This window comes from Scyliorhinus torazame, chromosome 6, assembly GCF_047496885.1.
Source record: "Scyliorhinus torazame isolate Kashiwa2021f chromosome 6, sScyTor2.1, whole genome shotgun sequence".
Taxonomy (NCBI): Eukaryota; Metazoa; Chordata; class Chondrichthyes; order Carcharhiniformes; family Scyliorhinidae; genus Scyliorhinus; species Scyliorhinus torazame.
In genome coordinates, this window is record NC_092712.1 from 196713911 (window position 1) to 196739217 (window position 25307).

General features: G+C 51.2%; 1 protein-coding gene across 4 annotated transcripts; it reads right to left on the minus strand.

Annotated features, from left to right (window-relative positions):
* Nucleotides 1–189: 189 nt before the first annotated feature.
* Nucleotides 190–24696, minus strand: tra2a (transformer 2 alpha homolog). Of its 4 annotated transcripts, none has more exons than XM_072509257.1 (9): nucleotides 24498–24694; nucleotides 8328–8461; nucleotides 6631–6799; nucleotides 5855–6001; nucleotides 2933–3121; nucleotides 2543–2658; nucleotides 2353–2460; nucleotides 995–1068; nucleotides 190–838 (listed from the first exon to the last, which is right to left on the minus strand). In XM_072509257.1, the coding sequence occupies exons 1-9, from the start codon at nucleotides 24531–24533 to the stop codon at nucleotides 828–830; spliced, it is 984 nt and encodes a 327-aa protein (XP_072365358.1). In that variant the 5' UTR covers nucleotides 24534–24694; the 3' UTR covers nucleotides 190–827. The 4 variants fall into 4 exon arrangements, with proteins under 4 accessions (XP_072365358.1, XP_072365355.1, XP_072365359.1 ...); XM_072509254.1 differs by having other exon boundaries at nucleotides 2353–2463; nucleotides 24498–24693; XM_072509258.1 differs by lacking the exon at nucleotides 190–838 and having other exon boundaries at nucleotides 984–1068; nucleotides 24498–24696.
* Between the last annotated feature and the right edge of the window lie 611 nt (nucleotides 24697–25307).

Consider the following 25307-nt stretch of genomic DNA (forward strand, 5'->3'; position numbering starts at 1 on the left):
CAGTGTCTTGTCAGAATTTCCAGAAAGATTCCCTCATATTAATAGTTAAATCAGATATCAACGGCAATCCAGGGAACATCCCAAGTACCTCACTCAGAGGCATCTTTAATTTTTAGTAAACTGTTGTACATTATAGTTGGTCATGTGCAGGGGGGGCTACCTTGCAGGTCAAAATATAGAAATACACAATTAACTAAAAACAAAAAATTTAATCCATATAATCCTTTACAACTGTGAAGACACATTGTTAAGAGTTCTGTCACATCACATTTTTAATCGGGGCATAAATTCAATGTTCCACTATTACCATAGATCAATAGGTTCCAGAAATAGCAATTCAGTTTTTAAAGAATCTTTCAGAAGGACATTACAACCCTTATATACACATTTTCAAATTATTTTGTAAAATGCATATGCTGATCTTTTCTAGGTTTACATCAGGGTTTCCTTGAATAAAAAAAAAGTACACCTCAGAACTCTAGGACAGCTTCAAACAGCAAATACAACCCCATGACAAAGTCAAATACCATCACAAAACTAATGAATGTTGGCATTTGCATGTTCAAAAACAACCTGTACTTGGTAATTAAAAGATTACCATTAATTTCCGGCCCTGTCCTTTCCTTATATCAGTTATGAACTACATAAATCAGTTCAAGCCAAGTAGCTTTTAGAATGGCCTTTCCAAAGCAGTATATAGCCACAGAAATTATCATGCACAACTACCAAAATCTTAACCCCATACCCCCCCCACCCCCCTCAAAAAAAAAGTAACTGTAACACGTTGATTAAAAATCAAGACAGTCGTCCAGCAAGCAGGAATCTGGTCAGTAACGACCTGCAAAACAAATTATAAAAGTAATTTGATCACCATCATGAATTATAATGAACCTCATTAGTTACCATATGTTACTACGCTTCATTACCATACATTTTCATGTTTTTAGTTAATTTTCTTAGTCAACTACCATGCGAACTCAGTTTTAGTACTTACGCGGCGAATAGGAACGAGATCTCGAGCGTGACCGGTATCCTCTGCTGTAGTACGGTGATGGTGATCGCCGTCTACTATAATAAAAATAAGATTGGAAGACTTAGCTACCATATAGCTTCATGTTGGCACCAAAGTTTCCAATCAAAAGAATTTGTATGTGGCCACATTGTGAAGTTCTGTAGTACTTTTGCAGACTTTGGTTACCTATGAGGACAGCCTTTGCTTTCATCAGCACTATTTGCAGATTTTATGTATTTATTTAAACCAGCATTCTTGAACATAAAACATTAAGGACAACTAGCGTGAGAACAGATTAGTGGCTAACATAAAAGAGAATCCTATAGGTGGCTTGGCAGCACAGTGGTTATCACTGCTGCTTCACAGAGCCAGGGTCACAGGTTCAATTCCCGGTTTGGGTGTGGACTCTGCACGTCCCCTTGTGTCTGCGTGGGTTTCCTCCAGGTGCTCCGGTTTCCTCCCGCAAGTTCTGAAAGGGGCTAGTTAGGTGAATTGGACATTGAATTCTCCCGTAGTGTACCCGAACAGGCACCACTACGTGGGGACAAGGGGATTTTCACAGTAACTTCATTGCGATCAGCCGGAGTTCTGATTTTTAAAAATTGGCTCTTCAGCTTAGTCGAGTTGCTGAGCGGATCCAGTTACAATTTTGAAAAGCCTGCCAAAACTCACGGTGTCAGAAGCGGCAACTGAATGTTCCTCACTATCTGTTCGAAAGCTGGCAAGTCCTTCATCATTTTAGAGGCAACTGGATGCTGGGGGTGGGTGGTGGGGAGATGGGAACTAGAGGTGTGCAGGCAATGCGGCTGGCATGGGTGGGTTGAGGGTGCATGGGGAGGGAGAGGTGAGGTTAGGGGGCTGGGGTGATAAGGTGGGCATGTAGAATATGATTATTCTAAAATTTAAATATTCATTTTTAGGGAGTTTACAACATTTGCCATTTTCATAATAGGATGCACAGGATGTTAAATTTTGGGAACCATGGTGATGGGGGGGGGGGAAAGAATCAAGAGCTTTGAGAAATAAACACAGGACCGTGATCAATTGGATTGTAAAGAACTGTTAAAGAACTGGCACAGGTACGGTTGTCTATTTTTTGTGCATCACTGTCAAGGCCAGTGTCTATTACCATTGCTAACTGCTCTTCATAAGGTAATGTTTAGCCACCGAGGTACAACAGGTTCTTGTACACCCACAGTGCTGTTAAGAGTTGGGAAGGTAGTGTAGAAGGCGAGTTGATGAATTGCATTTTGTTGATAGCACACAATGCTGCCACTGTGCATCAGTAGTGGAAGCAAATTTTAAGGTGGTAAATAGGGTGCTAATCAAGCAGTCTCTACCTGTAACGGTAATCGTAATCCCGTTCATCGTATCGATCATATTTATCATATCCTCGATCATAGTAGGAATCTCGACGACGGCCTCCGCCACCACCTCCTCCACCGCTGCTGCTAATGTGGAATAAAATAAATGATATTAGCGAAAACACAAATTGAACTGAAATTCAAGGTGAAATTTGTTCATCCTTACTGTGTAGGTCGTCCCATGTAAATCCCAGGAGTGGGAGTGTGGGGCCTCTTTGTAATAGAATAATCAACACGAATTCGTCTACCATCCAGTTCCATTCCATTAGCACGTTCCATTGCCTGCAGAAGGACATTTTTTTAAACCAAAATTTAGTCACTTATCAAATGATATCCATCAAATAATAACACTAAGCTCCTCAGTACCTTATTCAATAAAAATATATTTAAACAAGTCAACTCATTTATGGAATGACTAACAGAACCTGCTCTGCAAGCTCATGCCAAGAAGCAGACAATGCAAAAATTTAAATGTTAGCACATAAATATAATTAGCATTACCACATAAAAAACAACTTTGAATTGAAGTATTGTCATCTGATAGCTTTCCAGTTACCTCCTTAGCATCCTCTAGTCTTTCGAAATAAACAAATGCAAATCCTCTTGAACGCCCAGTCCGTTGATCATAGACAACATTAACTCCTGCCAAGGGTCCATAACGAGAGAAAACTTCCCGGAGATCACGCTCAGTGGTGTACAAACTAAGACCAAAAACACCGAGGCAGGTGTTTGGATCTGGATTAGCCTGCAAAAACAATTCATGAATAGCTCTGAAGAATTTAATGGTGCTGAATCTTCCAATAATTTTATAAAATTTTTTACAAACTTAATTTCTTGGTAACAAGAGATCAGGATTGACTACATACAAAACTACCTGTGAAAAGAATCAGCATGGCCTTTCATTATGTTGCTGCTCTGAACATCTAACCTTCTTTGTGTTGTTGACCAGCAATTGAAATTACTAGACAGCACTAACTGCTTATAGAACCTTAGTTAGGCCACACTTGGTGTATAGTGTTCAATTCTGGTCACCACACTACCAGAAGGATGTGGAGGCTTTAGAGACTATGCAGAAGAGATTTACCAGGATGTTGCCTGGTATGGAGGGCATTAGCTATGAGGAGAGGTTGAATAAACTCGGTTTGTTCTCACTGGAACGAAGGAAGTGGAGGGGCGACCGATAGATGTCTACAAAATTGAGGGGCATAGACAGAGTGGATAGGCAGAGATTTTTTCCCAGGATAGAGGGGTCAATTACTAGGGGGCATAGGTTTAAGTGCGAGGGGCACGGTTTAAAGGAGATGTACGAGGCAAGTTTTTTTTTTTTTTTTTTACACAAGAGGGCAGTGGTTGCCTGGAACTCGTTGCCGGAGGTGGTGGTGGAAGCAGGGACGAAAGTGACGTTTAAGGGGCATCTTGTCAAATACATGAATAGGATGGGAATAGAGGGATACGGACCCTGGAAGTGTAGAAGATTTTTGTTTAGACGGGCAGCATGGTCAGCGCAGGCTTGAAGGGCCAGTTCCTGTGCTGTACTTGTCTTTGTTTTTTGCTTGGAAACCCAAAGTAAACTTAAAGGGTTAATTTATTGTTAGCATATTAAATATGAATTTCAGAGACTTTCAAAGGGCTCAACCATTTGAGCTCAAGTTTTTGATAGCTAGGGTGGCATGCGGCACAGTGGTTAGCACTGAGGACCCGGGTTCGAATCCCGGCCCTGGGTCACTGTGGAGTTTGCACATTCTCCCCACGCCTGGGTTTCACCCCCACAACCCAAAGATGTGCAGGTTAGATGGATTGGCCATGCTAAATTGCCCCATAATTGGAAATAAATAAATAATTGGGTACTCAATTTATTTTAAAAAAACTTTGAGAGCTTCTCATGCCAACCCTCCATGCATAACTATTTTCAGAATTTCAATAAAAATCAACTTTGTTATTGAGATTTAGAGTACCCAATCTCCCCCCCCCCCCCCCCCCCCCCCCCCCCAATTAAGGAGCAATTTAGCATGGCCAATCCACCTAACCTGCACATCTTTAGGTTGTGGGGGGATGAAACCCACAGACACGGGGAGAATGTGCAAACTCCGCGCATAAAATGACCTGGGTCCTCAGCACCGTAGTTAGCAATGTTAACCACCACACTGCCCCCAATAATAATCATGTTGGTCATCAAGAACGTTTATACATTTTCTCAGTGGCGTTGTCTAAATTTCCTAATGATGCTCATAAACCACTATTTGGAACCAAACGACAAATTAAAATTTTCCATCAAGTTTTTTAAAAAATCTGGATCCAAATGGTGCATTAACATTTGCACACAAACTGTTTATACAGATGGTCATGGTTACCTGGGAGAGTCAACATAACGTACTGTGCAACTCCAACTTTTAAACAAAAAAATATAGTTTTGAATTTCAAATAACCAAACATATTTTTCCCTGTTGCTGTTCGATCAACCAGTTCTGTGGCAACTATGACACCACATTCCACAAATTCAAATTTTCCCACTAGTGAATGGCCTTCTTGTGTTGTATCATCCTATAAATTTTATTTCAATATTAGTTAGCCATGTCCATTCTCAACTGTAATAAACCACAGGCATACAAAAATCGCACCAATTCCATTCAACCCTAAATTTCAAAATAGTCTTTTACTACATTGCTAGTTTCTATAGGAAGGTTATGACTTGGGGTGGGGGAGAAGGGAAAGAAAAATTAGAGAAATGGGCATTGCATATCTAAACTGAAAATTAGCTACAATTCATGATTTGACTAATTATAGCCTTTTGCTCCAAGATAATTTAATTGGCATTTACCCACCATTCATTCATGAGCAGATAATTTAAGTGATTGAAGGAAACAAAATTACACGATCAACCGCAACGGATGCCACCAAATATTGTCTGTATTAATGGATAGAGGCGGGTTTTGTTCTCCTCAGAGAATATCCAAGGGAATTTATAAAGCTGTTCAAAATCATGAGGAATCTGCAGAGTAGATGGGGAGAAACTGTTCCCAAGAGGACACCAATAAGGCGATTAGTAAAAGAACCAGAGGTCTCACGAGGGAACATTTATATAGGCAATGTATAGCTAAGATCTGGAATGCACTGCCTGAAAATGTAGTAGAACCAGATTCAAATTATCTGATCATTATCTGAAGATTAAAAAATGGCAGGGCTACAAGGAAATGGAGGTACAGCAGCTACCCATGTAGCTTTTGCAGGGAGCCAGCAGACTATGCTCAGATGCCTCCTCCTGTGTTGTGATCATTCTATGAAAATAGAATACTACGGTGCAAGGTACAGTACAGGGGCACAAATGAAGTTATGACTTATTTGATATTATGTATTTGAGTCAGACTAGCAAGAGAACCAACATTGTATCGATCATGTTGCTGTAAAGAGATTGAATGCACAACACATCTATTAGATATCTGGAAACAATCAACTTGTTCAAAATAAGTTTTCAATTTACGTTTTGAGAACCGAGTTTCCCCTCTTTCTTCCCGTATCCTGCTCGCCTCCAGGAATCATCCTTCATCTGGGACGATGGGGCAGTCCTGGCAGCGGACTTCTCCACATCTACTATCAACGCTCCGTGTTTTGCTGACACATGTCCTGTCTGTAGGAACAGAGGGACAGAATGAGTTTCTCCCCGTCCCATAAAAAGGTGGAAGGCTCCACTAACAGGTGGCATATTGTCCATAAACTCAGACAAGATTGAAAACTGCACAACTGCGGCTGAAGGATTGAACTCCGACAGCTCATGAAGTGAGATCCAAGACTTATGAAGATGCTGTCAACAGTAGCCATCAAGGCGGCAGTTGATAAATATCCCAATAACTACTGCAAGAAAATTAAATGTTACCACACAATAATCTACTATTCAAGTATAGATTTTGCTATATTAATGCTGAAGTACCAGACCGGTGTACTCTATATCAAAATAATTAACTAAATGTACATTTTAGAGATGCATAAATTTGTTGCAGTGACCACTCACTATTGCAATCAAACTCACGAGTCATTCTGTATTCCAAACAAAATCACACCGCGAAATATTGTACTCTTCATCGGAAACCAGCAATGTTCAGACAGAACGTTCCGATTTAAAATGCAATGGTTTTACCATTATTATTTCCAAACATTATTGTACTCCTCAGAGCCCTACAAGTCATATGTACTTGTGAGCATTCACCTCTCACCAATGAGATTATACTTGTATGTATTTATTTCATTGCGATAACCTACTCTACTTCCTGCATGGCGCCTTCGGCTGGACATGGGGGAATGACTACGGCTCCTTCTGCGTGATCGGTACTCAGGCGTGTAGGATCTGCTACGGGATCGCCTTCTGTGCGAATGGGAACGAGATCTGGAGCGCGAATAACGCCGGTGCGAATGTCTTCTGGAGTGAGATCTGATAGCAATATTTTAAAAACAGTTTAGTTAGTATATTTCCGTAAACATAATGCAGACAAAGTTAAAACACAACCAATTACACAAGTCCATATGAACATATTTCTTAGATGCTCCAACTTGTAACCTATCAATCACATAGTCCTGGATCAGGACTCCGTTAAGATCCTTACATTACACCACACTTTTCTATGTCACTTTTCAATACGTATCTAATGTTGTCTAAGCAGGTACAGACAAAAACAGTTGTTCTGCTGACTGAATGAAGTGGATTATGTATTATTTGAAAAAATGTAATTTCTAGAACTCAGATTTATCTTTAAAACAAAAACATACGTTTAAGAGTCAAATATATCCGCCATTTCTTGCAATGTATTGACCAGCCTTGACCAAAAGAATTAAAAATTATTTTATGGGCGGCACAGTAGCTTAGTGGTTAGCACTGCTGCCTGAGGTGCTGAGAAGCAGGGGTCAATCCCGGCCCCAGGTCACCGTGGAGTTTGCACATTCTGGGTAAATTTCTAAAAAAAAAAGTTTTTTTTAAACTATATTAAATTTTTGCCTCCGATTCGGATGCTGAACTGTTCCTCAAAAATGCCTACGGTAATATGGCGACAGATAGTACCAAGCCTGTACCCGGACAGTCATCATCCCTCACTGATGTTTCTATGAGGACTGAAGCAACGTAACAATGTTAAGGTGGGCGGCACAGTAGTTAGCACTGTTGCTTCACACGCCAGAGTCCCGGGTTCAATTCCCGGCTTGGGTCACTGTCTGCACGGTCTCCCCACGTCTGAGTGGGTAAGCAGCACGATGGCGCAGTGCTGCCTCATGGCACCGAGGTCCCAGGTTCGATCCCAGCTCTGGGTCACTGTCAGTGTGGAGTTTGCACATTCTCCCAGTGTTTGCGTGGGTTTCACCCCTACAACCCAAAGATGTGCAGGGTAGGTGGATTGGCCATGCTAAATTGCCCCTTTATCAGATAAAATGGATTGGGTGCTCTAAATTTAAAAAAGTGAAAAATTAGCACCGTTCACCAAAGAGCAAGATTATATGCCTACTGTAGTATTACCAACTCATACGTGCATGAAGACATCCAATTTTTTTTTCTTTTAAAAAGGGTGGGTTTAAGATTGAAGAGAAAGGTCAAATCTAAATTGCCAAACTCAATTTTGAGTCCGAGGGCTGCAATGTTCCCAATTGGAACATGAGCTGCTGCTCCTCCAACTTGCACCAGGCTTCTCTGGTGCACTGCAGCAGGCCACAAATGGACATGTGGGCATGAGAGCAAGATGCTGAGTTTAAATAGCAAACAGGAAGGTTGGGGCCATGCTTGCTGACCGAGCAAAGGTATTCCACAAAGCGGTTTAGTCTCCCAATGTAGTGGAGGCTGTGAATAGCGAATAAAAGAAACCAAATTACAAGTGAAACGCTGCTTAACCTGAAGGGGTTATTTGGGGCCTTGAACAGTCAGAAGAGAGGAGTAGTTGTTGCACAGATGATCATATGTATGAAATAATGACACTTACCTAGATTTGGACCTTGAGCGGGAACGAGATTCTGAACGTTTAGAGGCCCTAGATGCACTGCGAGATGCAGAGCGGCTTTCTGATTTTACACGGCCTGCACTCCCACTTGGAGATTTTGATGGCGAACGGGACTCCTGGCGTGATAGAACAAAGTTATTTATTGTACTACATATGAAATTGTTAAAAACCTTAGTCGTGATCTTCTACAATTCAGATACTGTCTCAGATAGTAGCAGAGGGACAAAATGGTTAAGTATTCTTCACTAATGTCACTTTGGCCCCTGCTAAAGCACAGAAAACTTTGACCCAAAGCAAGTACTGCACATTCCTAAAAGAATACACATTCCCTACAAATATACCTAATCACCAACATTCTATGAAACTTTCTTAAATAATCATGCATTTTATGCTAAAACTTGAGCATACAGACACGTGAACATAAACCATACATTACTTAACCTAGGACACATTCAATCTTCCAGATTCTTTTAATTTTCCAGATTCTTAATTTTCCAGATTCTTTTAATTTTAGTTCACTCTTGCTTTCTATTTTCTTCATTTCTTCATTTTCAGAGTTTTCAAACTCCGTGTATTCTTCCCAATTCAAACAATTCATTAATGCCTTATAAAAGCAAGCTCTTCTATCTGACCAATCTTCTGTTCATTTCCCATTCAAATTTTATTTTCTGATCTGCAATACTTGTGATTAGCCTTCTGTTATCTTGATTATTCTTCCACATTCTTGGAAAATACTCTTCCATTTCTTCAATATTAACCTTAATGAAAAAAGAACATTCAGTAGGATGAAGCATGGGGTTACAATCTGCTGGATTTGCACTACAGCCTACCATCTTTCTAACTAAACACCAGCAGGTGGAATAATTCCATTACTTTAAAAAGTCCCCTCATAAAATGTCTTGAAACAATATGTACTCCTGTGGTTTTACTTACTTTGCGCATAAAGTTTTAAAAACAGAAAAAAGGCTGTATCTGATGAAACTGAGAAACTGCCTTGAATTTCTAAAAAATGTTCGTTCTTCACTTTCACTCCATCCATTGGGCCACTTCCTCAGAGGGTCCACCCACTGATGCCAAGCGTGCATCAATAATTTAACTATTTCCCATGCTCATTATCATGGAATATGAGGAAAGGGGTGGCATGGTGGCTAGCACTACTGTCTCACAGCACCAGGAAGCCGGGTTCAATTCTGACCACGGGTGAGTGTGTGGAGTTTATACGTTCTCCGTGTCTGCCTGGGTTTCTCCGGTGCTCCAGTTTCCTCCCACAGTCCTAAGATGTGCAGGTCAAGCAGATTGGACATGATAAATTGTCCCTAGTGTCCAAAAAGGTAGGTGGGGTGGTCTAATAGCAAGGGTCAGTGCAGATTTGATGGGGCGAATGGCCTCCTTCTGCACTGAAGTGATTCTATGAAGCTTTTCAAATCATCAGTTAAATTATGCTCAGCTTGTGAATTTGTACCCAAGACACTGGAAGTAATCTTTATTTTGAACTATTCAAATTAGTTGGAGACAACCACGATAATGTACATTAAATTTGGAACATCAAAAGCCATGCATCTGACATATGTTCAGTCTGCATCCTCTTGACTTCTTATTGTACCGTTGGTCACAATGCCTCCAGTGAAAACATTCACAGGAGAATATATGCACTTGTACAATGAAGGCTTCATGTCCAATTAATTAAATGCGACAAGGTTTGTGCACCTCCCAGGCTATTACAGACAGCGAGTTCCACACCCTCCAGACTGTAAAAATTCTCACCCTTCTACCAATTACTTTAAATCTATATCTTCTGATTACCGACTTTCTCAACTATTTAGGCCACGCATATACTTAATTAGATGTCTCCTCACACCAACCAGACTGACCCTTCTCCAAAGACAACAAACCCAGGTTATTCATTCTTTCCACATAGCTAAAATGTTCCAGTTCTGGTAACATCTTCAGAAATCTCTTCTGTACCCTCTCTCACGCAATCACATCATTGGTCTGGAATGTGGTCAGAACTAGATTCGAGCAACGGCCTAACTAGGGTTTGTAAAATTCTCGCATAACATCTTCACTCTTGTATTCTGAAGCCCAACTAATAAAAGGAATGTATCCCAAATGTATTCTTAACCACATTTATTCAAATTGAATTCCTCTAGTCACTTTTCTGTCCACCTGGTAGTACACTGTTTTCCTGCAATGCAACGCTGAATCATAAGCCACTTGCCCTTGGTTCCCATGTGCTTCTTACTTATCAGACCAATCTGCCATGCAAGACCTTGTAAAATGCCTCGCTATACATTTGTTAACTCCTCAAAAAATTCAAACAATCTAGTCAGACATGACCTTCCATTAAATCATCTTGACCACCTAATTTGTGCCTTTCTGAATTGTAATGATAGCTTGATTTTTCTTGCTTGGTTCCAAAGTAGACAATCTCAATTAAATACCATCAGCCAGTTTTGCCCGCACACAATCAATAGCCATTGCAACATCCACATCATTTACTGTGCCACATAATTTAGTGTAGCCAGCAAACCTAAAAACAGTATATGGCTCTCGACCAATTCAACCATGTGGAAAGCTGCAATCCCAGTACTGATCGCCAATGGACTATCCTGAATTTGTGTACATACAATTATCCCTACTCTCTCAACTAACCACTTCACAAGATAATATTGTGGCTTAATCCATGGGCTGTCCAGTTTATTTTCATCTTTAATTTTAAACTGGATTGGGAATCTTAATTTCTATAATTGAGATTTGAGTTCACTTTCTGTACGTTATTCTTTCAGTGATAGAATTACACTACTTCACAATGTTGTAGGAGATAACAAATAAATGCCAATCTGTCTGCACGCAGTTATTTGAATAGCTCCCACCAATAGAGGTTATAGCTTAGAGTAGTTTTAAGTGTAGATTCATAATTCTTAAAACTTTTAACTGAACTTTAACTTTTAATTTTCATATCTCAAAACATATAGTTAGAAAAACAGAAGCACTGGCAGGCAGGCCTTTAAACTGAAATTTTAAAAATAAACAATCCATTGGTAAATCATAAGCTAAACAGTTTGCAATAGCAAGTTAGACAGATAAGACCGTAATATATTAGATGTTAGGTGGAGTAAATGATGCAGTAGTGAACTGTACCAATTAGAAGGTTTATAAACATAGTACTATGATTATTTTTACATAAACAAAATCTGGCAAAACTACACATGGGAATACATTTAATGGCCATAAGGAAAAGCATTCTATTTCCCAACAATGAATACCCTCAATCTTTGGGCAGCAAAATTCACTAAATGTTGAAACCACGCAAAGATTTGCCAGTTCACATTTGATTGAACAATATTAAAAACCAAAACTAACTTGCTCATCACACCATTTGTTTATTCAACTGTAGAGAGTACCCATTTACTTAGACATGGAATGAATTCTAGCATTTTATCCCTACAATCTATTTTTAGAATCAATCTGTAATTATAAATTTCACAGGATGAAAGTCATACTCTTGGAAGATAAAAATATTAAGTTCAATATTAAAATGCTTCTGCACTGTACAAGGAGAGGTCTTCTAACTTGATACTGCTGCGCATTTCAATTAGTGAGCTAGCTTCAGAACAAATTATTGCAGCAACTCTAAATGCCACACGGGACTGCCCCCAAATCATCATGTAGCCTCTAGGCCGATTGAAGAATCAGAACGACTGTGCTTCAAGAGAGCAGAAAAAGTTAAATAAATGCTTCCCACAGTTAAGAGGATTCTCCGAGCCCTAATATATCAATCGATGCTTCTATTTTCCACTGTAGTGTAAACATTTTATTTACAGGCTCATTTCCCCCATTTATAACCACTCCCTCGCCAATGCAAAACCTCAGAAGGCAGGTATTCCCATGTGGAAGGACATTTCCACCAGCCCTGAAGTAGCTCTTTCAAGTAGATATATTTGGACATGCAAGTTCAGTATGTGAACTCTGCCAGACTGCACGGGAGGGATAATTCCAGGCAAACAAATAATGATGTTTCACCTTTTTCTAATCTAGGGGAGACAAAGATGAATTGCAGCACCTCTCTGCTAGTTTTGCCATCCTGAAAAGGTAAATGTAACAGTACTTCTGCCCACCTACCCCAAAACTGACAAAATGTTAACATATTAACTACATGCATTCACTAGTGTTGGTCTCTCCTCTAGAAAGTGTCACACATCAAAATTTTTTTGTTGTTAATAAAATTAGAGTACCCAATTCATTTTTTCCAATTAATGGGCAATCTAACATGGCCAATCCACCTACCCTGCACATCTTTGGGGTGTGGGGGTGAAACGGGGAGAAAGTGCAAACTCCACAAGGACAGTGATCCAGGGTCGGGATCGAACCTGGGGCCTCGGTGCCGCGAGGCAGCAGTACTAACCACTGCACCATCGTGCTGCCCCTCACACTTCCAAATTTAAGAGTAGATTGGAAATATTAGCAAAAATCATACAATCCAAAACCATTGCACCAAAGATCATAATTCTGGTTATTGAACACATGATAAATGAAGGAGGACCGTGTGACTTGTGCTGGAGTCTGCCTGACAGCAAGCCAGGGTGTTCAGTTGTTAGAGGCCAGAGAAATCATCTATTTTGAGAGGGAGCTGCAAAGTATTTCTGCTCGGCGACGATGATAGCCGTTTCCTAGTCTACAAAAAACATTTTACAATGTGCTGAAAAATATCCCTTTACTTCCAAGATGAAAGTAATTTGGATGACAGATAACTCATTAGTATTTCTTAGGTACAAAACCATGTTTCCTGTTGCCTTGGGGAAAAGGAGTAGTAATCCTGGCAGGAGTAAACTATAGGTCTCCAAACAGTAGTTCTGCAGTGAGGCGCAGTATAAACCAGGAAATATTGTAGGCTTGTAAGAACGATAAGTCAGTAATCATGGGTTTTTATATGCATAAACTGGATTATTCAAATTGGCACATGTAGCGTCAAGCAACAGCTCATTGAATGTATCAGAGATTATTTCTTGGAACATTATGTTGTGGAACCAATCAGGGAGCAGACTACTATGGATTTGGTATAGTGTAACGTGATTAATTGATGAGCTTATAGTTACGGATCCTCGAGGGAACAGTGGCCATAGCATGATTGGAGGCAAGAAAGTAGAGCCCCACATTACCGTTCTGGAATTGAAGGTAAATATAGGAATGAAGAGATTTGGCCTGAGTAAAGTGAGCAGGAAGGTTAAAAGGTAGGACAGCTGATGAGCAGTGGCAGTTGTTTAAGGAGATACTCAATCCCGCACCTTTCTAAAATATATTCCAAAAAGGAAGACAGACAGCAAGAAGGTGAAGGACAATATAAAGACAAAAACTAAGGCATACCATGTTGCAAAGGCCAGTGGCAGGCTGGAAGATTGGGAAACTTGCAAACATAAACAAACAATGGGTTACTAAAAAGTAATAAGAGCCACGGTAAATTAAGATAGAAAGCTAGCGCAAAACAGATAACAAAAGCTTCTATTTGTACATAAAAGGGAAGGGAGTTGCTAAAGTAAATGTTGGTCCCTTGGAAGATGAAACTGGAGTTAATAGTGGGGAATACTAACGGCAGAGATGCTAAATCAATATTTTGCCTCAGTTTTCATGGAAGACGCTAGTACCATCCCTATAGGTACAGGTCCTTCAGAGGTAATAGAAAGGGTGGAACTTAGAACAATCAACATCAATAGGGCAACAGTGCTCGAACAATTGGGATTGAAGGCAGACAAGTCTCCAGGGCTTGATGGCCTATATCCTGGGGTGTTGGAAGGAAGTGGCAGCAGAGATGGTGGATTCATATTAATTGTCATGGTTAATATTCCAAAATTTTCTGGACACGGGAAAGGTTCCAATGGATTGGAAAAACCTACGCCCTTATTCAAAAAGAGAGGGAGGCAGAATATAGCAAACTGCAGACCAGTTCCACATGTTGTTGGGAACCCAACCCAAAAATATGCTGGTTAGGTGGATTGGCCATGCTAAATTGCCCCTTAATTGGAAAAGAAAAATAATTGGCTACTTTAAATTTCTTTTTAAAAAAGCAAATAGTATGTTAGCATTTATAGCTAGAGGAATAGAGTATAAAGGTAGGGAAGTGTTGTGGCAATTGTAAAAGGAACGCACCTCGAGTATTGCACAGAGTTTTTGTCCTATTTGAGGAAAGATGTATGGCACTGGAGGCAGTTCAGAGGGGGCTCACTAGATTCCAGAGACATGGGTTTGTCGTACGAAGAGAGATGGAGCACTTTAGGTCTTTATGGAGTTTAGAATGAGGAGAGATCAAATTGAGGTACAGAAGATGATGAATGGCATGGATAAAGGAGACAGAGCGTATGCGTCCTCTTGGGGGGCATTCTAGAACGAGAGGTCAGTCTCAGGATAAGGGGTAGCAAATTTAAAACAGAGGAGGTTAAATTGCCTATTCCTGCTCCTAGTTAGCACAAATCTGATGTTCTTGATCAATAAGGGGATTTCATGATTAATATGGGGGTATGGGGAGAAGGCAGGAGAATGGGGATGAAGAACATATCAGCCATGATTGATTGGCAGAGCAGACTCAATGGGCCAAATGGCTAATTCCACTCCTATCTTCTGATAAGAGGTAGAAGCAGCCATTTGGGATCAGGTTCCAAGCTTCCCCATTAACCCAGAAATATCAGAGACAGCAGTATGGTCTACAGCCAACTGACAAGAGCAAAAGGCAGAACCAGCTAGACTTCCATGGTAAGTAGAGAAAATGCCGACTCCATCATTCATCACTCCAATAAGCTTGCACTTCGATTGAAGACCGCATACGTGAAGAGTTAAGGAGACTGAAATATTTGCCAGCTAGAAATCTACAGTGTAACCCTCCCAATGATAGTTCTGGGATTAAAAGCTGCTCAGTTTTGAAATTAAAAAACCATCCCATTGGAGGCTGGGAATAACTATGAACTGGTTTCTATAAGAACTAACACCATGAGTGCAATGCGTGATAAGTAACAAGCTGTTTATTTCTACAGCTTCAAAAGTACAAATTAGCTACAAAAAATAGTGTTTTTGTCATATGATACAGTAAAGATTTTTTTTAAAAATGAAATCGCAACATGCCATTCTTTCAACTGTCCATTTCTTTGAAGTTATTGCCTCTACAGAGATCATATCACCTAGTGTTTAAAACTACAAAAGTTACTTTCTATCATGTTTTATCCTGAACGATATGTCATTGAACAAAATAAGGAATTAGAAGCTTTGATCAATTAGGATTATGTAAATTAGTCTATAATCCTCCAATGAGTTAAAACACCAGGAGGAACTTCTAGCCCCCTGCCAACCCCAGGAATGGGATTTTGATGTAGTGTCAACTTTGAACCCAATTTTCAGAAGCAGCCTGATAGGGTCTCAAGACCAACTGTTTCTAGCTGAAAAATATGAAATGAAATAACAAGTGCATTTCAAAACTTAAAAATCGGGTTTCTCTTGTTAAAATTCAATACAAGATTGAATGTAGCCAAACTGGCTTTAATAAGCCAGTAAATATTTACCTTTATAAAACAAAATGGAAGCATGAAAATATAGTTCTAGTGAAGTGCACGTTAATTTTATCTCAGATTTGCAATCAGAATTAACTTCTCAGGATTCAACAAGTGCATCATGTATTACAGTGCTGACTGTATTGATCAGAATGGTCCCAGGTCAAGTCTTCGATTTGTGACAAGCTAACTTACCTCACCTAAAACATCAGATGGAGCACAAGAAAGAGTTCAGCTAGGATTCCGGTCACTGACTCCTGCATGTGTAGGCACATCATTGGTTTTGGGAGCCAGTTCAAACAAATCAAAATTCAATCATGAGCATTCAACTCATTTTCAAGGGCTGCAGATCTGAACCATGACTTCCTGGAGTACCACTAGACTTCCAATAAAACATTTTCCTCAGTTAATTTCAAACATTAAAAAATCTAGTTTTAATACTATATCTCAGTTCTAGGTCTCAAATATAGCGACATGTCTGAAGTGGCAGACCATGAAATGAAGTCCGAGATGAATACAGATCAGAGTGCAGCAAGCATTAGAATAGATAGCATGTTAAACAAATCACAAGATGGCTGCCTGTACCAATAGAATTCAATCCCAGGATGAGCCACTGGTTTCAGAGTATTCAGCAAAAGAGTTTCTAAATGGACCAAGATTGGGATGACACTGGATAAATTGCTGCAAAAAGTCTAGATAAAATGTAAGCTTAAAAAAAAAATTAAGGTGCACTTTGCTTACTCTCCTCTAGAATGAAGTTCCGAGACAAATTCCCCCAGAGGAAACGGATTGGTTTACAATATTTTCTAAATAATTAAGACTGGCCATGCAGGATGTTTAGAATGACCATTTTGTGCACAATTATTGGTTCTTGAAAGACATTGTGAACTGAAAACAGAAAGTTTTTTACAAACTGCTGAACTAAGCACATCAAATGACACAGAACGATCTACAGGCCATACAGATTTATGAATCATTACCACAGGACAATCAAAAGTCACCATTTTAGGATCGGTCTATTATCAGCATCTGTACTAAGTCTTTGCTAATATAGTATGTCTCTCCACCCCAGTTCTCAGAATACTTGTGACATCTTGATTTCACGTTTACAGAATTTAAAAAGAGCATATTTCTGATTGCCAAGTATTCCTTTGTTGAGGCACAATAATACGAATATGAACCAAGCCCCATTTGAATGCTGCTCAAACATATCACAATGAGTACACAAACAAACCAAGAGAATATGATTTTAAAAATTTAACGAAACAAAAATCTTAAAGCAAATCTGGAATTAATGACACTGGCTGGGGAACTGAACGGGCTGGGGGGGGGGGGGGGGAAGAGGAAAGAGAGCGGGCCGAGGGGGGTGGGGGAGAAAGAGAGCAGGCCAGGGCGAGCGGGCGGGGGGGGAAGAGAGCGGGCGGGGGGGGGAAGAGAGCGGGCGGGGGGGGGGGAAGAGAGCGGGCGGGGGGGGGGAAGAGAGCGGGCGGGGGGGGGAAGAGAGCGGGCGGGGGGGGGAAGAGAGCGGGCGGGGGGGGGAAGAGAGCGGGCGGGGGGGGGGGAAGAGAGCGGGCGGGGGGGGGAAGAGAGCGGGCGGGGGGGGGAAGAGAGCGGGCGGGGGGGGGAAGAGAGCGGGCGGGGGGGGGAAGAGAGCGGGCGGGGGGGGGAAGAGAGCGGGCGGGGGGGGGAAGAGAGCGGGCGGGGGGGGGAAGAGAGCGGGCGGGGGGGGGGAAGAGAGCGGGCGGGGGGGGGGAAGAGAGCGGGCGGGGGGGGGGAAGAGAGCGGGCGGGGGGGGGGAAGAGAGCGGGCGGGGGGGGGAAGAGAGCGGGCGGGGGGGGGAAGAGAGCGGGCGGGGGGGGGAAGAGAGCGGGCGGGGGGGGGAAGAGAGCGGGCGGGGGGGGGAAGAGAGCGGGCGGGGGGGGGAAGAGAGCGGGCGGGGGGGGGAAGAGAGCGGGCGGGGGGGGGAAGAGAGCGGGCGGGGGGGGGAAGAGAGCGGGCGGGGGGGGGAAGAGAGCGGGCGGGGGGGGGAAGAGAGCGGGCGGGGGGGGGAAGAGAGCGGGCGGGGGGGGGGAAGAGAGCGGGCGGGGGGGGAAGAGAGCGGGCGGGGGGGGGAAGAGAGCGGGCGGGGGGGGGGGGAAGAGAGCGGGCGGGGGGGGGAAGAGAGCGGGCGGGGGGGGAAGAGAGCGGGCGGGGGGGGAAGAGAGCGGGCGGGGGGAAGAGAGCGGGGGGGGGAAAGAGAGCGGGGGGGGGGAAAGAGAGCGGGGGGGGGAAGAGAGCGGGGGGGGGGAAGAGAGCGGGGGGGGGGGAGAGAGCGGGGGGGGGGGAGAGAGCGGGGGGGGGGAAGAGAGCGGGGGGGGGGAAGAGAGCGGGGGGGGGAAGAGAGCGGGGGGGGGAAGAGAGCGGGGGGGGGAAGAGAGCGGGGGGGGGGAAGAGAGCGGGGGGGGGGGAAGAGAGCGGGGGGGGGGAGAAGAGAGCGGGGGGGGGAGAGAAGAGAGCGGGGGGGGGGGAAGAGAGCGGGGGGGGGGAAGAGAGCGGGGGGGGGGGAAGAGAGCGGGGGGGGGGGAAGAGAGCGGGGGGGGGGGAAGAGAGCGGGGGGGGGGGAAGAGAGCGGGGGGGGGAAGAGAGCGGGGGGGGGAAGAGAGCGGGGGGGGGAAGAGAGCGGGGGGGGGGAAGAGAGCGGGGGGGGGAAGAGAGCGGGGGGGGGAAGAGAGCGGGGGGGGGAAGAGAGCGGGGGGGGGAAGAGAGCGGGGGGGGGGAAGAGAGCGGGGGGGGGGGAAGAGAGCGGGGGGGGGGAAGAGAGCGGGGGGGGGGGGGAAGAGAGCGGGGGGGGGGAGAGAGCGGGGGGGGGGGAGAAGAGAGCGGGGGGGGGGGGAAGAGAGCGGGGGGGGGAGAGAGCGGAGGGGGGGAAGAGAGCGGGGGGGGGGGGAAGAAAGCGGGCGGGGGGGGAAAGAGAGCGGGCGGGGGGGGAAGAGCGCGGGCGGGGGGGGGGGGGGAAGAGAGCGGGCGGGGGGGGAAGAGAGCGGGCGGGGGGGGGGGAAGAGAGCGGGCGGGGGGGGGGGGGGGAAGAGAGCGGGCGGGGGGGGGGGGGGAAGAGAGCGGGCGGGGGGGGGGGGAAAGAGAGCGGGCGGGGGGGGGGAAAGAGAGCGGGCGGGGGGGGGGAAAGAGAGCGGGCGGGGGGGGGGGGGGAAAGAGAGCGGGCGGGGGGGGGGAAAGAGAGCGGGCGGGGGGGGGGAAGAGAGCGGGCGGGGGGGGGAAGAGAGCGGGCGGGGGGGGGAAGAGAGCGGGCGGGGGGGGGAAGAGAGCGGGCGGGGGGGGGAAGAGAGCGGGCGGGGGGGGGGAAGAGAGCGGGCGGGGGGGGGAGAAGAGAGCGGGCGGGGGGGGAAGAGAGCGGGCGGGGGGGGAAGAGAGCGGGCGGGGGGGGGAAGAGAGCGGGCGGGGGGGGAAGAGAGCGGGCGGGGGGGGGAAGAGAGCGGCCGGGGGGGGGGGGGGGGGGAGAAGAGCGGGCGGGGGGAAGAGAGCGGGGGGGGGGGGGAAGAGAGCGGGGGGGGGAAGAGAGCGGGGGGGGGAAGAGAGCGGGGGGGGGAAGAGAGCGGGGGGGGGGAAGAGAGCGGGGGGGGGGAAGAGAGCGGGGGGGGGAAGAGAGCGGGGGGGGGAAGAGAGCGGGGGGGGGAAGAGAGCGGGGGGGGGAAGAGAGCGGGGGGGGGGAAGAGAGCGGGGGGGGGGAAGAGAGCGGGGGGGGGGAAGAGAGCGGGGGGGGGGAAGAGAGCGGGGGGGGGGAAGAGAGCGGGGGGGGGGAAGAGAGCGGGGGGGGGAAGAGAGCGGGGGGGGGGGAAGAGAGCGGGGGGGGGGAAGAGAGCGGGGGGGGGGAAGAGAGCGGGGGGGGGGAAGAGAGCGGGGGGGGGGAAGAGAGCGGGGGGGGGGGGAAGAGAGCGGGGGGGGGAAGAGAGCGGGTGGGGGGGAAGAGAGCGGGGGGGGAAGAGAGCGGGGGGGGGGGGGGAAGAGAGCGGGGGGGGGGAAGAGAGCGGGGGGGGGGGGAAGAGAGCGGGCGGGGGGGGGGGGAAGAGAGCGGGCGGGGGGGGGGGGGAGAGAGCGGGCGGGGGGGGGGAAGAGAGCGGGCGGGGGGGGAAGAGAGCGGGCGGGGGGGGGGAAGAGAGCGGGCGGGGGGGGAAGAGAGCGGGCGGGGGGGGAAGAGAGCGGGCGGGGGGGGGGAAGAGAGCGGGCGGGGGGGGGAAGAGAGCGGGCGGGGGGGGGGAAGAGAGCGGGCGGGGGGGGGGGAAGAGAGCGGGCGGGGGGGGGGAAGAGAGCAGGCGGGGGGGGGGAAGAGAGCGGGCGGGGGGGGGAAGAGAGCGGGCGGGGGGGGGGAAGAGAGCGGGCGGGGGGGGGAAGAGAGCGGGCGGGGGGGGGGGGGGGAGAGCGGGCGGGGGGGGGGGAAGAGAGCGGGCGGGGGGGGGAGAAGAGAGCGGGCGGGGGGGGGGGAAGAGAGCGGGCGGGGGGGGGGAAGAGAGCGGGCGGGGGGGGGGAAGAGAGCGGGCGGGGGGGGGAAGAGAGCGGGCGGGGGGGGAAGAGAGCGGGCGGGGGGGGGGGAAGAGAGCGGGCGGGGGGGGGGGAAGAGAGCGGGCGGGGGGGGGGGAAGAGAGCGGGCGGGGGGGGGGGGGAAGAGAGCGGGCGGGGGGGGGAAGAGAGCGGGCGGGGGGGGAAGAGAGCGGGCGGGGGGGGAAGAGAGCGGGCGGGGGGGGGGAAGAGAGCGGGCGGGGGGGGAAGAGAGCGGGCGGGGGGGGGAAGAGAGCGGGGGGGGGGGGGGGAGAGAGCGGGGGGGGGGGGGGAGAGCGGGGGGGGGGGGGAAGAGAGCGGGCGGGGGGGGGAAGAGAGCGGGCGGGGGGGGGAAGAGAGCGGGCGGGGGGAAGAGAGCGGGCGGGGGGGGGAAGAGAGCGGGCGGGGGGGAAGAGAGCGGGCGGGGGGGAAGAGAGCGGGCGGGGGGGGAAGAGAGCGGGCGGGGGGGGAAGAGAGCGGGCGGGGGGGGAAGAGAGCGGGCGGGGGGGGAGAGAGCGGGGGGGGGGGGAAGAGAGCGGGGGGGGGGAGAGAGCGGGGGGGGGAAGAGAGCGGGCGGGGGGGGGGGGAGAGAGCGGGCGGGGGGGGAGAGAGCGGGCGGGGGGGGGGGGGAGAGAGCGGGCGGGGGGGGGAGAGAGCGGGCGGGGGGGGGGAGAGAGCGGGCGGGGGGGGGGGAGAGAGCGGGCGGGGGGGGGGGGGGAAGAGAGCGGGCGGGGGGGGGAAGAGAGCGGGCGGGGGGGGGGAAGAGAGCGGGCGGGGGGGGGGAAGAGAGCGGGCGGGGGGGGGGGAAGAGAGCGGGCGGGGGGGGGGGAGAGAGCGGGCGGGGGGGGGGGAGAGAGCGGCGGGGGGGGGAGAGCGGGCGGGGGGGGGGGGGGAGAGCGGGCGGGGGGGGAAGAGAGCGGGCGGGGGGGGGAAGAGAGCGGGCGGGGGGGGGGGGGAAGAGAGCGGGCGGGGGGGGAAGAGAGCGGGCGGGGGGGGGAAGAGAGCGGGCGGGGGGGGAAGAGAGCGGGCGGGGGGGGGAAGAGAGCGGGCGGGGGGGGGGAAGAGAGCGGGCGGGGGGGGGAAGAGAGCGGGGGGGGGGGGAGAGAGCGGGGGGGGGGGGAGAGCGGGCGGGGGAAGAGAGCGGGGGGGGGAAGAGAGCGGGGGGGGGAAGAGAGCGGGGGGGGGAAGAGAGCGGGGGGGGGAAGAGAGCGGGGGGGGGAAGAGAGCGGGGGGGGAAGAGAGCGGGGGGGGGGAAGAGAGCGGGGGGGGGGAAGAGAGCGGGGGGGGAAGAGAGCGGGGGGGGGAAGAGAGCGGGGGGGGGAAGAGAGCGGGGGGGGGAAGAGAGCGGGGGGGGGGAAGAGAGCGGGGGGGGGGGAAGAGAGCGGGGGGGGGAAGAGAGCGGGGGGGGGGGAAGAGAGCGGGGGGGGGAAGAGAGCGGGGGGGGGAAGAGAGCGGGGGGGGGGGAAGAGAGCGGGGGGGGGGGGGAAGAGAGCGGGGGGGGGGAAGAGAGCGGGGGGGGGGAAGAGAGCGGGGGGGGGAAGAGAGCGGGGGGGGGGGGGAAGAGAGCGGGGGGGGGAAGAGAGCGGGGGGGGGAAGAGAGCGGGGGGGGGGGAAGAGAGCGGGGGGGGGGGGGAGAGAGCGGGGGGGGGGAAGAGAGCGGGGGGGGGGGGAGAGGGCGGGGGGGGGGAAGAGAGCGGGCGGGGGGGGGAAGAGAGCGGGCGGGGGGGGGGAAGAGAGCGGGCGGGGGGGGGGGGAAGAGAGCGGGCGGGGGGGGGGGAGAGAGCGGGCGGGGGGGGGGGAAGAGAGCGGGCGGGGGGGGGGAAGAGAGCGGGCGGGGGGGGGGAAGAGAGCGGGCGGGGGGGGGGGGAAGAGAGCGGGCGGGGGGGGGGGAAGAGAGCGGGCGGGGGGGGGGGGGGAAGAGAGCGGGCGGGGGGGGAAGAGAGCGGGCGGGGGGGGGGGGGGAAGAGAGCGGGCGGGGGGGGGGGGGGGAGAGAGCGGGCGGGGGGGGGGGGGAAGAGAGCGGGCGGGGGGGGGGGGAAGAGAGCGGGCGGGGGGGGGGGGGAAGAGAGCGGGCGGGGGGGGAAGAGAGCGGGCGGGGGGGGGGGGGAAGAGAGCGGGCGGGGGGGGGGGGGGGGAGAGAGCGGGCGGGGGGGGGGGGGGGAAGAGAGCGGGCGGGGGGGGGGGGGGGAAGAGAGCGGGCGGGGGGGGAAGAGAGCGGGCGGGGGGGGAAGAGAGCGGGCGGGGGGGGGAAGAGAGCGGGCGGGGGGGGAAGAGAGCGGGCGGGGGGGGAAGAGAGCGGGCGGGGGGGGAAGAGAGCGGGCGGGGGGGGGGGAAGAGAGCGGGCGGGGGGGGGGAAGAGAGCGGGCGGGGGGGGGGAAGAGAGCGGGCGGGGGGGGGGGGGGGGGAAGAGAGCGGGCGGGGGGGGGGGGGGGGAAGAGAGCGGGCGGGGGGGGGGGGGGGGGAAGAGAGCGGGCGGGGGGGGGGGGGGAAGAGAGCGGGCGGGGGGGGGGGGGAAGAGAGCGGGCGGGGGGGGGGGGGGAAGAGAGCGGGCGGGGGGGGGGAAGAGAGCGGGCGGGGGGGGGGAAGAGAGCGGGGGGGGGGGAAGAGAGCGGGGGGGGGGGGAAGAGAGCGGGGGGGGGGGGGAAGAGAGCGGGGGGGGGGAAGAGAGCGGGGGGGGGGGGAAGCGGGCGGGGGGGGGGAAGAGAGCGGGCGGGGGGGGGGAAGAGAGCGGGCGGGGGGGGGGGGGGGGAAGAGAGCGGGCGGGGGGGGGGGGGGAAGAGAGCGGGCGGGGGGGGGGGGGGGGGGGGAAGAGAGCGGGCGGGGGGGGGGGGGAAGAGAGCGGGCGGGGGGGGGGGGGAAGAGAGCGGGCGGGGGGGGGGGGGGAAGAGAGCGGGCGGGGGGGGGGGGGGGAAGAGAGCGGGCGGGGGGGGGGAAGAGAGCGGGCGGGGGGGGGGAAGAGAGCGGGGGGGGGGGAAGAGAGCGGGGGGGGGGGGAAGAGAGCGGGGGGGGGGAAGAGAGCGGGGGGGGGGGGAAGAGAGCGGGCGGGGGGGGGGGGGGGGAAGAGAGCGGGCGGGGGGGGGGGGGGGGGGGAGAGCGGGCGGGGGGGGTGAAGAGAGCGGGCGGGGGGGGGGGGGGAAGAGAGCGGGCGGGGGGGGGGGGAAGAGAGCGGGCGGGGGGGGGGGGGAAGAGAGCGGGCGGGGGGGGGGGGAAAGAGAGCGGGCGGGGGGGGGGGGGGGAAGAGAGCGGGCGGGGGGGGGGGGGGGGGGGGAGAGCGGGCGGGGGGGGTGAAGAGAGCGGGCGGGGGGGGGGGGGAAGAGAGCGGGCGGGGGGGGGGGGGAAGAGAGCGGGCGGGGGGGGGGGGAAGAGAGCGGGCGGGGGGGGGGGGAAGAGAGCGGGCGGGGGGGGGGGGAAAGAGAGCGGGCGGGGGGGGGGGGGGAAAGAGAGCGGGCGGGGGGGGGGGGAAGAGAGCGGGCGGGGGGGGGGGGGGGAAGAGAGCGGGCGGGGGGGGGGGGGGAAAGAGAGCGGGCGTCAAATACGCGCACGCGGCCCGGCGGTTGATTTTCCAACTTTTCAACCGTTTTTTAATAAATTCTTAAAACGCGAATCGCATCAGAAGCCAGCGGGTGATAAAGTAAATCTCGGGAGGACCAAACCCAAGAGGGACGGGCGGGAATGAACTGATCGAGAAAGACAAAAGGAGCGAGTCCACACACTGGGCAGTTCGCTCATCTCGGTCGACGCCACAAATAGAAAACTGAGTTTCCCATCGGTTACATCACACGATTAAAAAATAAAATAAAAGCAACAACCATTATGCAGCTGTGTTAATTGCTCGACTTTTGTCAAACTTGCTTCCCCGCCCTTGATCGGAGTGGGGCCTGTGTCTAATGCGAAGCCTGCGACTTCAATCGACGACAATCACCCGCCCGCATTCAGAAGACGCCACGTTCGGTCCGGAGCTCGCCGCCATAACTCACTCTCCATTTTTGTTTTATAATTACATTTGTATAAATAACCCCCCTCCCTTAACGTCTATTAATCCCCTCCAATTATTTTTTTTTTTTTAAACCGAACTTTTCGCTCCACTCACCCTCCCCTCGTAGGCGGTCTCGTCGATGTCGCTCATCTTTGTGGCTGTGAATTATGGAAGTTATGTATCTATGTGTGTAGCTGTGGTGATGTGAGGAGTACTTTTTTTTTCCCCCTCTAAGCTGTTTTATGCTCTCCGTGTCCCAGTCCCCCAGCCGCTCCCTCGCGCGCTCTCCTCACAATATGGCGGCGGCGGCGGTTATGCTGCCCGAGCCCGGGCTCTGTGACGTCACCCAGCAACCGCCCATATCCATGGCAGCCTCGCACGCTCTTATCTCCAAACACAAAATTTCTATTCAATGCTGGGTTTCATAAAATAAAATGCAATCAGAGAATCATCGGGGAAGCATCAGCCACAGCTTACACATTTTAAAAAAAATTATCCCGCCCGCGCCGCCGCCAAAACTGCCGCGCGTGACGTATTTTCTCTCTGGTGGTTTTTTTTTTGAATGCTCTGAGGCGCCAGCGGGAAATGGAAGGCGCGGAACGAAGACTAAAATGGAGGAGCTGGCTCTTAAGCCGCCTTGTGTGGCGGACGTCCCGACTGTTTCACAGTAATTGGGAATCCGGATTTTTGAGCCCTTCCTCGGTGTCTGTAATGGGCTGCAACATATACCATAAATATTAAACGGCAAAAGAAGTGAGCCAAACTGAACCTGCCTACAGAGGATACCGGCTTTCAGCTATCAAGGAGGGTTAAAGGACTTAGTGTTGGTTTGCCATTTCTCCAGTGTCTGTGCAGAAGTGGATAAGCGTCCTGTCATTTATTCACAGTGAATTCGAACCTATTTGGTATATTTCAGTCCGATTT

Coding starts and splice junctions, on each gene's coding strand:
- tra2a (XM_072509254.1), bottom strand. CDS start 24,533: ATGAGCGACATCGACGAGACCGCCTACGAGGGGAGG. Junction 2,464..2,542: donor TACATGGGACGACCTACACA/GTAAGGATGAAC, acceptor ATTCCACATTAG/CAGCAGCGGTGGAGGAGGTG. Junction 1,069..2,352: donor GATTACGATTACCGTTACAG/GTAGAGACTGCT, acceptor TTTTTATTATAG/TAGACGGCGATCACCATCAC.